This window comes from Calonectris borealis, chromosome 2, assembly GCF_964195595.1.
Source record: "Calonectris borealis chromosome 2, bCalBor7.hap1.2, whole genome shotgun sequence".
NCBI classification, from domain to species: domain Eukaryota; kingdom Metazoa; phylum Chordata; class Aves; order Procellariiformes; family Procellariidae; genus Calonectris; species Calonectris borealis.
Window position 1 is genome coordinate 83,001,215 of NC_134313.1, and position 12,417 is coordinate 83,013,631.

At 37.2% G+C, this 12,417-nt stretch overlaps 1 protein-coding gene across 1 annotated transcript in view; it reads right to left on the reverse strand.

Moving 5' to 3' along the window:
* DNAH5 (dynein axonemal heavy chain 5) overlaps positions 1-12,417 on the reverse strand; it is a 160,875-nt gene that overhangs the window by 74,515 nt on the left and 73,943 nt on the right. Inside the window, exons 28-37 of the mRNA XM_075142467.1 lie at positions 11,413-11,653; positions 10,749-10,948; positions 9,800-9,953; positions 8,939-9,102; positions 8,111-8,267; positions 6,939-7,151; positions 5,905-6,129; positions 4,410-4,582; positions 3,148-3,326; positions 201-388 (exon numbers count right to left, since the gene is read on the reverse strand). Coding sequence (XP_074998568.1) covers positions 201-388; positions 3,148-3,326; positions 4,410-4,582; positions 5,905-6,129; positions 6,939-7,151; positions 8,111-8,267; positions 8,939-9,102; positions 9,800-9,953; positions 10,749-10,948; positions 11,413-11,653 — 1,894 coding nt within the window. The remainder of the gene's footprint in view (positions 1-200; positions 389-3,147; positions 3,327-4,409; positions 4,583-5,904; positions 6,130-6,938; positions 7,152-8,110; positions 8,268-8,938; positions 9,103-9,799; positions 9,954-10,748; positions 10,949-11,412; positions 11,654-12,417) is intronic.

Here is a 12,417-nt window from a genome sequence, read left to right on the forward strand (position 1 = left end):
ATTTGTTAATTTCATGTGCTTGATGTCATTGAAACAAGATCCTGTAAACTGTCGTTGTAGTAATGCTCAGTGTTTTCAAACTGTCAGTGAGTTTTAAGAGCTCAGTGACATAAGAGTTAGCAAGTACATTTAACATACCAGGTTAGAAGCGATTATTGTACAATCATCACTGGCATATTAGAAACCTACAGAATACCTACCATAGTAAGAAAGATGCCAAATTCTGGGTTCATTTCCACATTATCTCCATCAGTAAAAATAAAGCTTTTTTTATGTTCCTTCTTACATGTCAACACAATTGCAATTTGCTGTGCAGCTACTGATAGTACTGGTAAATCAATACGATTGAATTCATCAAAGCAACCCCAGGAGCCAGACTGAGCAAGACCTTCAAAGAGAAAAGCAAGTAAGCATCTGACCATTATGTTGTTAATCCTTTTTTTGGTGCAATTCATAAGCCAAAAATCAGGTTAATCTACCTCAGGAAAAAAAAATGTTTATTCTAAAGTGTTGGGAAAGGGACAAGGAGAAGAGTTTAATTCTTTTTCAAGCAAGAATGCACAAAGTTCCAAAAGTCCTCAGGCTTGTCTAGGATACTACATCCTTCGATTTCTCTCCTTCTCTCAGTATCTTGAATGTTTTCCTGTTCCTCCCTACCCACTAAAAAAAAATCCCTGCAATAAATCTACGAAAATATGATGGGTTGTCAGTAGCTTATTGCACAGATTTAAATGAACAATAAAGTTGCTTTCACTTGGAAAGAAGTTAGGGGTCTGTCTGTGCCAGAACTGCATTCTTCCTTGGATATTTTGGGGAAAACAAAACAAAACAAAAAATAATCAACAGTCACTTGCAACAATACAATAGTCAAGGACCTCCACTTGATCTCTAATTCGATATCTGCCATGATTGACAGGTATCAATTTCAGGTGCCTAAAAAAACCCATCATCTGCATCTAACTTCAGTGAGCTGTGCCAATTGTTTTTAACATATACAGCACTATTCATGTACTTTCCTCAACTGATAAGAACTTTGACATTTGAAGGAGACAAAATACTGAAATCAGAATCCAACACATTCCACCAGTTCAGCAATAAATTTCACAGCTTTTTCTTTTTGTACTGGCAGTCCTCCTGATCATTTTAAGTATCTTTATGTATCCTTTCATAAATTGACTTATGTTTTCAGACATTTCTATTTCTTGGAGACAGTGTTGCAAGTGTATTTTACATTCATAACAAGATATTAATTACTTGCATGTATTAAAAGGCTGAAAACCACCTGCTGATTATGTGTTGACCCTGTTTTATACAGATGTTCTCTTAGCATTTGTAAATTTCACATAGTCCATAGAATCATATAATCACAGAATATCCTGACTTGTAAAGGACTCATGAGGACCATTAAGTCCAACTCCTGACTCCACACAGGGCTACCTAAAATTTAAACCATATATCTAAGAGTGTTGTCCAAACATTACTTGAACACCGACAGGCTTGGGGCCCTGACTACTTCCTTCAGGAGCTTGTTCCAGTGCTTGAATACTCTCTCAGTGAAGAACTGTGGTGGTGCATTCCCCCCCCGCCCTTCTCCTGGGCTGCTCGTTGATTCTCAGAAATTCATGAAACCTTGGCCATGGTGCACCGAGTCTGATGGTTGAGCGCTCCTTGACCATATCAGAAACTCTGCATAGCTGAGGCTGGGAACGTACTCCCACTGACTGGCCGAGGTGTCATCTAAGTCGTAGCTCAATTGTAACAACACTGAAACCTTGAGACTTTTAGTAACTACCACCTCGGACTGTGGCCAGGATGGAAATTTACAGATGACTAAAGCCAATCATCTTGCGAATCTATAAATGGTGGTCCTAAGTGAGACCCTTTGAGCTCTCCTGGACCGCAGCGGGCTGCGCCCAGCATCTCCCTCTGAGTCGGACACCTCTCAGAGCCTGTGACCTCTTGGGTCTGCGATATTCGGAGGACCATCACCGAAAGCTGACAACGGGACCTGGACAGAAATCCTTCACTCCTCGAGGCTCAACCCTTTGCCTGTTGAGAAAAAATGCCTAGACATTTGACATGAATATTTCTTCACTGAACTCAAGGGGAATTTTTAACAGGTACCTTTTGTACATTTATATATATATATTTCTGTCCCTCTGTGTGTATGTGAACTAATAGTAGGTATAATTTGTAATTAAGTCGTGATTGTAGTAGACTTTACTAAGTTACTTTGTAAATGTTAAATTAGTTAATGATTAAGTGCTGCTAAAATATTGTGATCCACCTTAAAACTGTGAGTGAACCTTAGACTGCTGCTAAACACACATAATCCCTTACCCTTTTATACTAGACATAAACCATTGCCCAAGTCTGAGACTAGGGCTAGATCTAGTCACACCTAGACTCCTCTCTGAGAAGCAGTTTGCAAAGCAAGGGGGTCTACTCTGAACCTCGTGACTCAACGGGAGGGTCTCCTTTACCCTTTTTGTGCTTGGTCTCTGTACAAATAATTCCAGCCCAATTATAACATGATTTTCCTTTGTATACTTCATCCATGTAGTAAGTGATAGAGTGGACCTTGCCATCAAACTCAATGTTAAGTCGCGCTTTTATAAATATCTATTAAAATCACTTTCTGATAATACCTTTGATAGTGATTCTTTAAGCGGCCTCTAAACCACTCATTCACGACAAGAACATTTTCCTAATATCCAATCTGAACTTCACCTGATGCAGCTTTAAGGCATTCCCTCATGTCCTATCACCAGACACCAGTGAGAAGAGATCAGCACCTCCCTCTCTGCTCCCCCTCATGAGGAAGTTGTAGACAGCAATGAGGGGCATGCCTCAGTCTCCTTTTCTCTAAGCTGAACCAACCTAGTATCCTCAGCCGTTCCTCGTAAGTCATGCCCTCTAGTTCTTTCACCATCTTTGTTGCTCTCCTTTGGACACATTCTAATATTTTTATATGCTTCTTACATCGTTGACCCCAAAACTGCACACAGTACTTGAGGTGAGGCCACTCCAATTCTGAGTATAGTGGGACAATCACTTCTTTTGACCGGTTAGTTATACTGCGCTTAATGCAGCCCAGCATACAGTTGACCCTTTTGGCCAACATCTTACCTTTGGTCCACATCTTACCTTTGAAGATCCTCCCAAGTCCTCGGAAATCCATCTGGTCTGAACAGTTGAAGACCACTACATATTTTCCAAGGCACCGTCCCATGTCTTTGATGGTTTCAGTTTTTCCAGTTCCTGCAGGTCCGACAGGTGCTCCTCCCATGTTCATGCCTAAAGCTTGAGCCAAAGTGATGTAACATCTAAAAGAAAACAGGGTATCATCACTTAATGGGCTGCAGCACAGTTTTCTGTATAGTGCCAGAGGAACTTAAGTGTGTTACATGAGGAAGGTCTGATTTAAGGAGACAAGGAAACCGCTGAAATGACATGCCTCTAATTACAATTTAAATCAGTAAGAAGGAAAACCCTTCACTCAGCCTCTGATGCAGGTAATATTAAGGTTTGTCTCCTCATACATAAAGTGGAAGAACAAATAATCCTCAATAATCAACAACCTGAAAGATCACGAGAAGGGAAGAAAGCAGATACAGAGATGCTGCTTAATCTAATTTAGTTAGCTTAGTTCCTGAATTAATTTAACTGAAGTAGTTCTGAACTACATTATACTGTGGAGTACAATAATGAAAGACAGTTAACTTCCTTTCTCATCCACCTTTAAAATTTGATCGTACAGCGCATCCCATTTTCATAAATGAAACTTCTATGCGAAATGCAGTAAAACACCAGTTAACGATTATATCTAAAGAGAAGCTCTAGAATTTGCTGTATGGAATAGTTAAAAAAAAAACCAAACAAACCCACTCAATGTCCTTATTTTGCCAATGATAGCTTATAAAGCATTCTTATTATTCCAGTTAGTGGGTAGACCTCTCTGTTAATAGGACTGCAATTCCTTCAACATCCTTCTAGATCAAAAATCTCCAACCTATTGCAGCTGAATAAAATTGTTTTTCCTGTCTATTCTTCCTATTCTGCCTGTAAACTTATTTTTGCCCTGTATCTCTCTCTTCATATTGTGTCTGTTGGATGTATCCGATCCTCAGGTATACTAGCCTCACATACATGAGAATGAGAGTCCCATACATCATATATGTGGGGGTCACACAAGTATGTGGCAGAAAATAAGCTGGAAGTTATTCATATTGTAAGGCACAGAAACAAAAATATTCATGTATTCCATATAAAATTATTGACTTTGGTAAGACTGGGAAGGATAAACTCTGGAGAGATCTATTTTGCATCCAATAGGAATGACTAAATTGCTCTTGTAAAAGCCTAGGTTTGGCATCAAAGAATAAAGGAGTAAAATCAGTCTTTTTCACCTGTCTGTAAGAGGCGTTATGACAAGCCTGTCAGTACAGCCCAAGAATTCATTCTGGTATGTGAAATCCACATCAGTGATCTTAATCGTCATTTTATCAGACTCTTCATTAAAATAAAATCTACACTGTTTCAGCCACTCAAAGTCTGTAGGGCTCTTGACATGCATGCAACACTAAGAAAAGAGGAGAAAAAAGGCTGTGGTATTCATGGTTAATATTTATTTTTGTATTTATATTATCTCATCTAAGTAGTAACGCAAAGGCAGCACTGTAGTCACAAAGAAAGGCAATAAAGAACAGCTAGTAACACAAGAATAGTGGAGATCCTATCTTGATTTTTACCACAAAAATTGCTAATGTGTTATTGCTGTCCCTGAAACCCCTACTAAGGCAAAGGAACTTCAGGCTTTAGACGAGTGTGTCAAAACTCTAAATACAAATCAACATAAGTCCGTAAGTCTCAAACAAAAGTCATTAAGTTCAGTTAATGTTAAAACTACCATTTCTTTTACTCATCTCTACCATTTTATTTTTACATATGAGTAGGAAGCACGTAATGTCATGCTTTATTTTAAAAAAAAGTAATGAGAATTGTATGAAATCACATGCAAATTGGAAAAAATTTATTTCAAGACAGTGTCATGGTGCAGATATTAGTTAAGAAATTCAACAGAGCTGGGAGTAATTCAAAGTTGACCAACTGAATATTAAAACAGGATTAAAAAAGATGCCCTGCATGTTGTATCTAAAAATTATACTTTACATAAGATGATTATAACTAAAACCAACTCGTTCTGCAATGCAAAGACAGGTGCCTGCCTATCAGCAATGGGTTAAAACTCAGTAATTCTTTTCTGAGACAGCTTAATTTCAGAGTCAGGTCCAGAGCTTCCTATAGGTAAAAGGGTATGCTAGCTTTTAAGTTTGATTGTTTAAGTGGTAAATGCTTTCATTTTCCTAATTTTAGTATCCTGTGGCAGCATGAGAAGGTGTGAAGTGAATAAATAAATCCTAAGTAATAATTAGGTATGCTATTGAAACTAGAACAGAGGGGATAGCAGCTTCAACCAACTTCAAACTTTTTCCTGTACTATAACTCTATGTTCGCTCTATTTACTCCTCAAGACTCACAATGTAGTCCAGAGAAAGGACAATTACTTCCAACACAACGTATGAGGAAAAAGAAGTCCCTAACTGATCATGCAACAAAGGCATCTAACTTAAGTGGGCCAACACAAAGCATTATAAAATTCTGCTATTGCTTGTGGGGGAAAAAAAAACCCACTGAATTACTTAAAGGGAAACTAAGACACGGATTGAAGCAACATCAGCATTTTTACAATACTCCAGGTCACATAATCATTACAGTCCTGAAATTAAATGTTTATCTTAAGAGGTAGGAGTTCATAGGTATAGTAATATTTTCTTCTTGTCCTTTCACATTGTTTTACGTGGAAACCACCTCATAACTCATTGTACATTTTTCAATACTTACCAGACCATCAAAAATGTCCCTCTGATGCACATGAATAGTGATTAATGTCTCGTATTTAACTCGCTCGACTGGACTAAGGTCCTTTGTTGTCATATCTATCAGCATGTTTAGAAGATCCAGGAAAAACTGGTTCGTCTTTTGCATAATTTTTTTATCATACCTGGCATTAGTCAAAGCTTCTTCTGAGTCTCTTGTCCAAATCATTTGGATCCCCAACAACCCAACCTTAGGAAACATAAAAGTATATGCTTCATAATCTTTTCTCTTTCACCTAAAGTGTACATTCACAGACACAGATAAACTAAAGAATGGTTCTGCTACTATTTGTATAAAATTATTTTTTCATGCACCCATATAGAGGTCATTCAATCCATGCACTTGTTTTATATGTCCCAACTCCATTCATAAACACATAGTTAAGTCCACACTTCAGTCTTGCAGATACTGCCTACGGTGCACTGCTGATACAACTGTTCAATATAATTTACAGCATATATATAAATACTATAATTAATATATTTTTATATATAATTAATAACTAATCAGTGAATAATTAATGCTTCAATTTAAAATTTTTTTTCAATAATTCACAAACTCTTTATCCCTTCTCCAACAACATTCCTGATCACAAGTGAAGAAGCTTCTACTAAGAAAATAATTTTCCCTCAGCACTACCCTCAGCCCCAAATCTTTAGCAATATATAATATTTTCCTGAATATATAAACAAACATACAATTTTACTACTTTTCCTTCAGTAGTCAAGTATTAAGCTTGTAAAGAAAGAGCGTTAACTCCATTGCCTTAATTTATTGCATTCAGCATTATTTTTGAACAAGAGCTTCACGGTAACTTTTCTTCTTTTGGTTTCAGATATGTAAAGTGTAACTTAAAAGACTGAGGTGATTAAGATAAATTTAAATGTCAGTTTTGCATTTATAACACTGGCTGCAATTTTGATTGCAAAGACAAGGAAAAAACATCAATGAGCTACATATCTGTGAACAACTCTTCATTGATTTAACAATTATATTACCTGGGCTGGGTAAGTAGAAAGAAATTCAGTCAGCTGGAAGCTAGTTTCCTGTATGTGCGCAGCTGCCTGGCGAATAACATGATGCAGTGACAGCTGGGATTCCTTCAACAGAGAATTGAGCCAAACTTCCACATTACCTTCAGCCATTACAGGTCTAGTTAGCTCTACAGTCTCACCCTCTCGTGAACTAATCGACAATATACGATCATATATCTAATAAAAGCAAAGCAAGAACATTTTGTGATTTACAGATTTATTGTTATCTTTACCATAACTGTCAGATTTTCTTGCCATCACTCCATTAAACTTATTTAGGTAACTAATGAATTATACCAATCTGTTAAGTGAAATGTCAAAACAATTAAATCATTACTTTTGGTGTGCAGACAGGCTTTAAAAAAAACACTGTCATCTGAACAAGGAGACAAACCCCAATACACTGACATATCCTGAATTTCATTTAGGTTTCAATGACAGCATCCACTTTCCAGTCACAATAAAAGAAACCTTCCCCCATTACTGGTGGGTTAACATCCTAACAAAATTTACAGCCTTACAATCAAAACTAATGGAAACACAGAAGTTAAGAAACATGGTCAATCAAAGGCATTTCAAATGTATGGGGAGGTAGTGAATTTCTAAGAAAATGTATACATACACAGGAAAAAAACAATTTTGTTTCTATCTGTTCTTGTAAAGGGTATAAGAAAATTGTTCTTCAAACAGTATGTTTGAAGGGATATTAAGGATAACTCAGAGAGAGACTAGATACACTTTTTCTTTTTCTTACAATCAAAAAAATGAATGAAAAAGTACAAATACAGGTAACCTAGAGATACAAATATGCTCATAAAGAATCAGAAGCTTATCTGAGAGGATGCTAGCCTATACTAAGGCACAGAAGACAGTTAGGTACGTGGGCCTTTTTTTCTGAAACCTAGGCACTGGTGCAAATTTTTGTTTGTTTTGCTATTCTATATACAGTTTTCCTATTAAGTAAATGAGGACATGAAACTAAATCTTAAATGAAGACAGCCTACGCAGCATCAAAAAATTGATGAGCTTGGTAAAACAGCTGAATGCTCTATGCAACCCGGTAGCTTTCTTATTTAACAAGTATCGCGCATTGTTAACTTGAAAGAATGTAACATTGAGGTGTGGGCAGTACATACCCTTTCATGGAACCTGATGGTTTTAATGTTGTCAAAGACATTCAGCAGATGTGCCTGTATGTTGTGAGAGTCTGATGCCTGGCCAAGAATTTCTAAGAGAGCGGGATCTGACACAAAGAAGAATCGTGGAAATAGGAGGCGCTTTTTCTCCAGGTACCTGCATTTCAAAAAAAATTGGCGGGGGGTGGGGAGGGGGAGGGAGGGTAGATAGTAAGTGAATTAGGTTAATTTATACATCCTTTCCTCTTTAAAAGTGGCATTTCTCACAATGTATCATTGCAATTTTTAGCAGTGGCAATGACAACAATTCTTATCCATCATACCCTCATTTTAAGCATCTGCTTTAAGGCTACTCTTTTAGCATCAGAAATCATTTCATGGAAAGCTTTTATTATTTGCTATAATGTAAGCACCAGTAAAAAGAAAAGAAACTGAACCAAAAAAAAAATGTTTTTACATTGTCTGCCTCTTGCTATTTAGGTCTCTCATGCTGAATTTCTCCTAGATTCGTGAAGGGTCTGAATAGGACATACAAATCTAGACTGCCTCTGGATCAAAACAAGGCTGAAAAAAGCTTTGGTTTCAACAGAGATAGACAGTGAATGACAGCTTAGTCACAAATCAAATACTTATCAGTGAGTTGGTAGTAATTTTTTTGGAGGTGTTGTATCATCCTGCTAACTTGTTTGCTCAGTTCACCTGAATTCATAATAGAATAAGAACATGATCTTTGCAAAGTCCATGGGACAGTACTCGAGCAATTGCTCTTTTCCTAGTTATACAATTCACAACCACCTGCCCAAGATTGTGGTCTTGTAGTAATCTTACCCTGTGAGTGATTTCTGACAGATTTCAAGCTGTTCTAGTAAATGTGGTAGTAACTGTCCCATGATTTCATCTCCAATGCAGCACTGAACAACATTGGGTATTTCATGAGCTCGGGTCATGATCCTCACCCAGGATTTATCAATGTTAGAGAAACGCTTTGCTTCCTGTTGAAACATGACGATGAATGTGGAAGGGAAGAGATGGAGGAAGGAAGAGAGAAGAGGGAAAAGGCACTTGCTTGCAGAATCAGCACCCAGTAATCTCAGCAGTAATCATCTTACTAGTAATCCTGTGTCCAACTTCTAAAGATTTTTCAACTTAAAAACACAAATCTTTCTGCTTACACAATACAGCTTATTTTATACTTGACTGTCAAGCCTGCTGTCTACTTTCTCTTTCCATCATTCTTAGAGAAAAAGACAGAAAACTCATTATGCTTGAATTGCATGTTTCAAATGTGAAGATTTTTTTCTAAAAACTAAAGTTAATTTTTAATTTGAAAACCTATGTAGGAACGTTGAAGATAAGGATTCCTAGCAAAACTGTAGGTACTACTAGGCTAGTGGTAGGTACTGCTATGCTAGCCTAACTAGGCTAGGTTGCTACTAGGCACAACACTTAAACACATATTGGTCAACAATTTTACAATCTAGAAATAAAATGATCAACTAGTTCACACAATTTTCTATTCTTTCTAACACAATATTTCTGTTGGCATTGTTTACCTAATTTCTTAGCAAGACTGGTTTTGTTAAGTACCAAAAAAATGAAGTTTACATTACTGCATTGATTATGACATCACAGTTAATTTTCATTCTTAAAATGTATAAAACCAAACTGAAAAAAAGCATGTCCGAAAACCTTTGGAAGCTGCTTTGCTATGTCACCGCCAACAAAAACAGCTTCTAAATAAATCCACAAGTTCTGCACAGTCATCCAGTTCTCAATTATATCTGTTGTGTTGGAAAGATAGTGCACCCATTTCTGAATCTGTGTCTTGAAGGGTGTGTTGTATCTAAAATAAAAAGACGACACTTGCTTTATTTCAAGAAAGAAACAAGTCTCTTGAAAGCCAGCACATTACTCATAAGAATGAGGAATAATTTTGCTGCTTGTATCTTTGTCAAGTAAAGTATAAAACCTATACTTGACTCAATTCAGCTAGTTAGCAGCTATAAACCAAATCAGGTCCAACTTGATGCTTTGTACACATGGTGCATAGCACAGCTCTGATCCAACAGAAGCTAAATAGGAGCAAAATTTCAATCTCACTCTAAGATAAAGTGGTTTCAAAAAGGGACTATGCAACATCTTGAAAGTTGCAAGACCCCAAAGGTTCTTATCAACTGAACTCTTGCTTTTGAACATCTGCCTGACGATCAGGTTCTGTGTTCCTTATTTTATTTGCGGGCTTTGGCACGTGAAACCAGACAAACTGAAGCTCATTTTAACTGGGATTTTCGGTATCTTTGGCATGAGGCAGTGACCTATCACAGGGGGCAGAGTAGCAGTGCCTATAATGCCCGTAGTATGCCTGCCACAACCATGCACTGTTCCCCTTTATGCTCGTCACCACTTTCTTGCATGAATGAAAACTGTCCAGGAAGTCTGAACTGCATCCACATGCTTTCAAAAGAACTTATTGGAGGGATACAGACAATAAGAACTAGCCCATGAACAGTTCAAGGACAAGCAAGCTCTTAGTTTTTATCTAGATGTTTGTTTTCCTTCTCCTCTGTGAAAGATAGATCTGTTCAATAAAACAAAGCCTCTTGCAGATATTTTTCTCTCCCACACCTTTTCCTGTTACCTGTTACTCATGAGAGAGCCAAGAATCATCAAGCTGTCCTCCATGGTAGCAATTGTTTCTGATGTGCTGTCACCTCTTAAAAGAAGTTCCCCACGGGTTTTAAAGTTTGCGAAGATAAATGTTTTGTTGTCCCATTCAGCTATCACTTGTTTTAACTTCTGCTCAATGTCTCTCTCCTTCATAGCACTTATGCAGATATCCTTTTAAATAAATAGGATGTCAAAACAAGCTATGAATGGTTCAAGTCTCCAGTATACAAATCTAACTCGTATTTCCTTTAACGGTAGTAAGGCTGATGAGCAACTATTTATCAAATGGAAAGATCTACAGACATACAAACATCATAGCTAATAATCCATACACCACATCACGATATGGCCAGCTTTGGGGGGAATAAAAGAATAATACAGTGATTTTTCATATCTTTAATGTTGCAAAGCAAAGCACCCTCACAAATTAACTCCTGGGCCAAGTTGCATGATTTACAAACAGGAGTTGACACCACAATATATTTGTGTCATTATTTTATACAGAAAGCTGAAGAGATAGTCCATTTCTCTGTTCTTTCTTTAGAAATAATGTTTTCCTTCTTACTACTGTTACTTCTATACTATTCGAGCAGATTGTTTTGTTTCATGCATCCATTCCTCTTCCTTCATAATACCTCTATTTCCTCTTTATATCTTAATAGTGGAGCTTCCATTATATTCCTCAGTTTGAATGTTTCACTTTCCACATCAAAGTTGTGTTCAGTGAGATCCGTAATGCGCTTCCAGTGCCGAGGCATCATTGCTTTACTTGACATACGCTCAAGCAATGGGCAACATTCACTGAAGTCCTCAATGGTCTTCTTTAGGTCAAAAAAGGCCTGCCATTCCTTTACACCACGAGGAAGCTTACGGCATCTACGTAGAAATAACGCAAGCTTTTTCAAACAGTTTTAAATATTCTTTCTGTTACTAGAGCATATGGTTTTAACAGCAGACCACATACCTTCCAAATTCAGGCCACCTGTATTTTGAAGATTCTGTATGTGGTTCTACATGTGAGAAAATCTGTTTCCAGTCTATGTCACTGACTGATAGCTGGGCAGGCACCTACAGGCTCCCCCTAAGGAGTGTAGCTGCAGAACTCTAATACACTTTGTCCAAGCGATCTTCAAAAACAATTGAACTGCTCTTACGGTTTAACCCAGCAGGCAGCTAACCACCACACAGCCGCTCGCTCACTCCCCCGCAGTGAGGCTCATGATATGCACTGCTCTGTGCTCTAGGAAAAACCCTGTTCCTCAGAACATGCAGGTTTAATTCTTTAAATCATTTGATTCCTGGTTTGATGAAAAGTTCAGCATGCAATATATCCCATTTTGTAGGAAAACTATTCAGTAATTCACTAACTTACCTTAGACATCTAGCATGAATCTGTCTCTCATGAATAATAATATTACAACAAACAAGTGAAATTTCCCTTCATGAACAAAATAAATAGCAATTTTAACATATATTCCAATCTCATCCAAAAAAGTTAACCAACAAGCTTTCTAAGGAACAATAATCCTCAACATTTAGAGTCTAAACTGGTTCCTTTATTTTATGAAGTTGGTAATGGATATATTTTTCAATTAAAATTCACATTTTTCATGTTTCAGTGAACAAATACATGCTCAGAT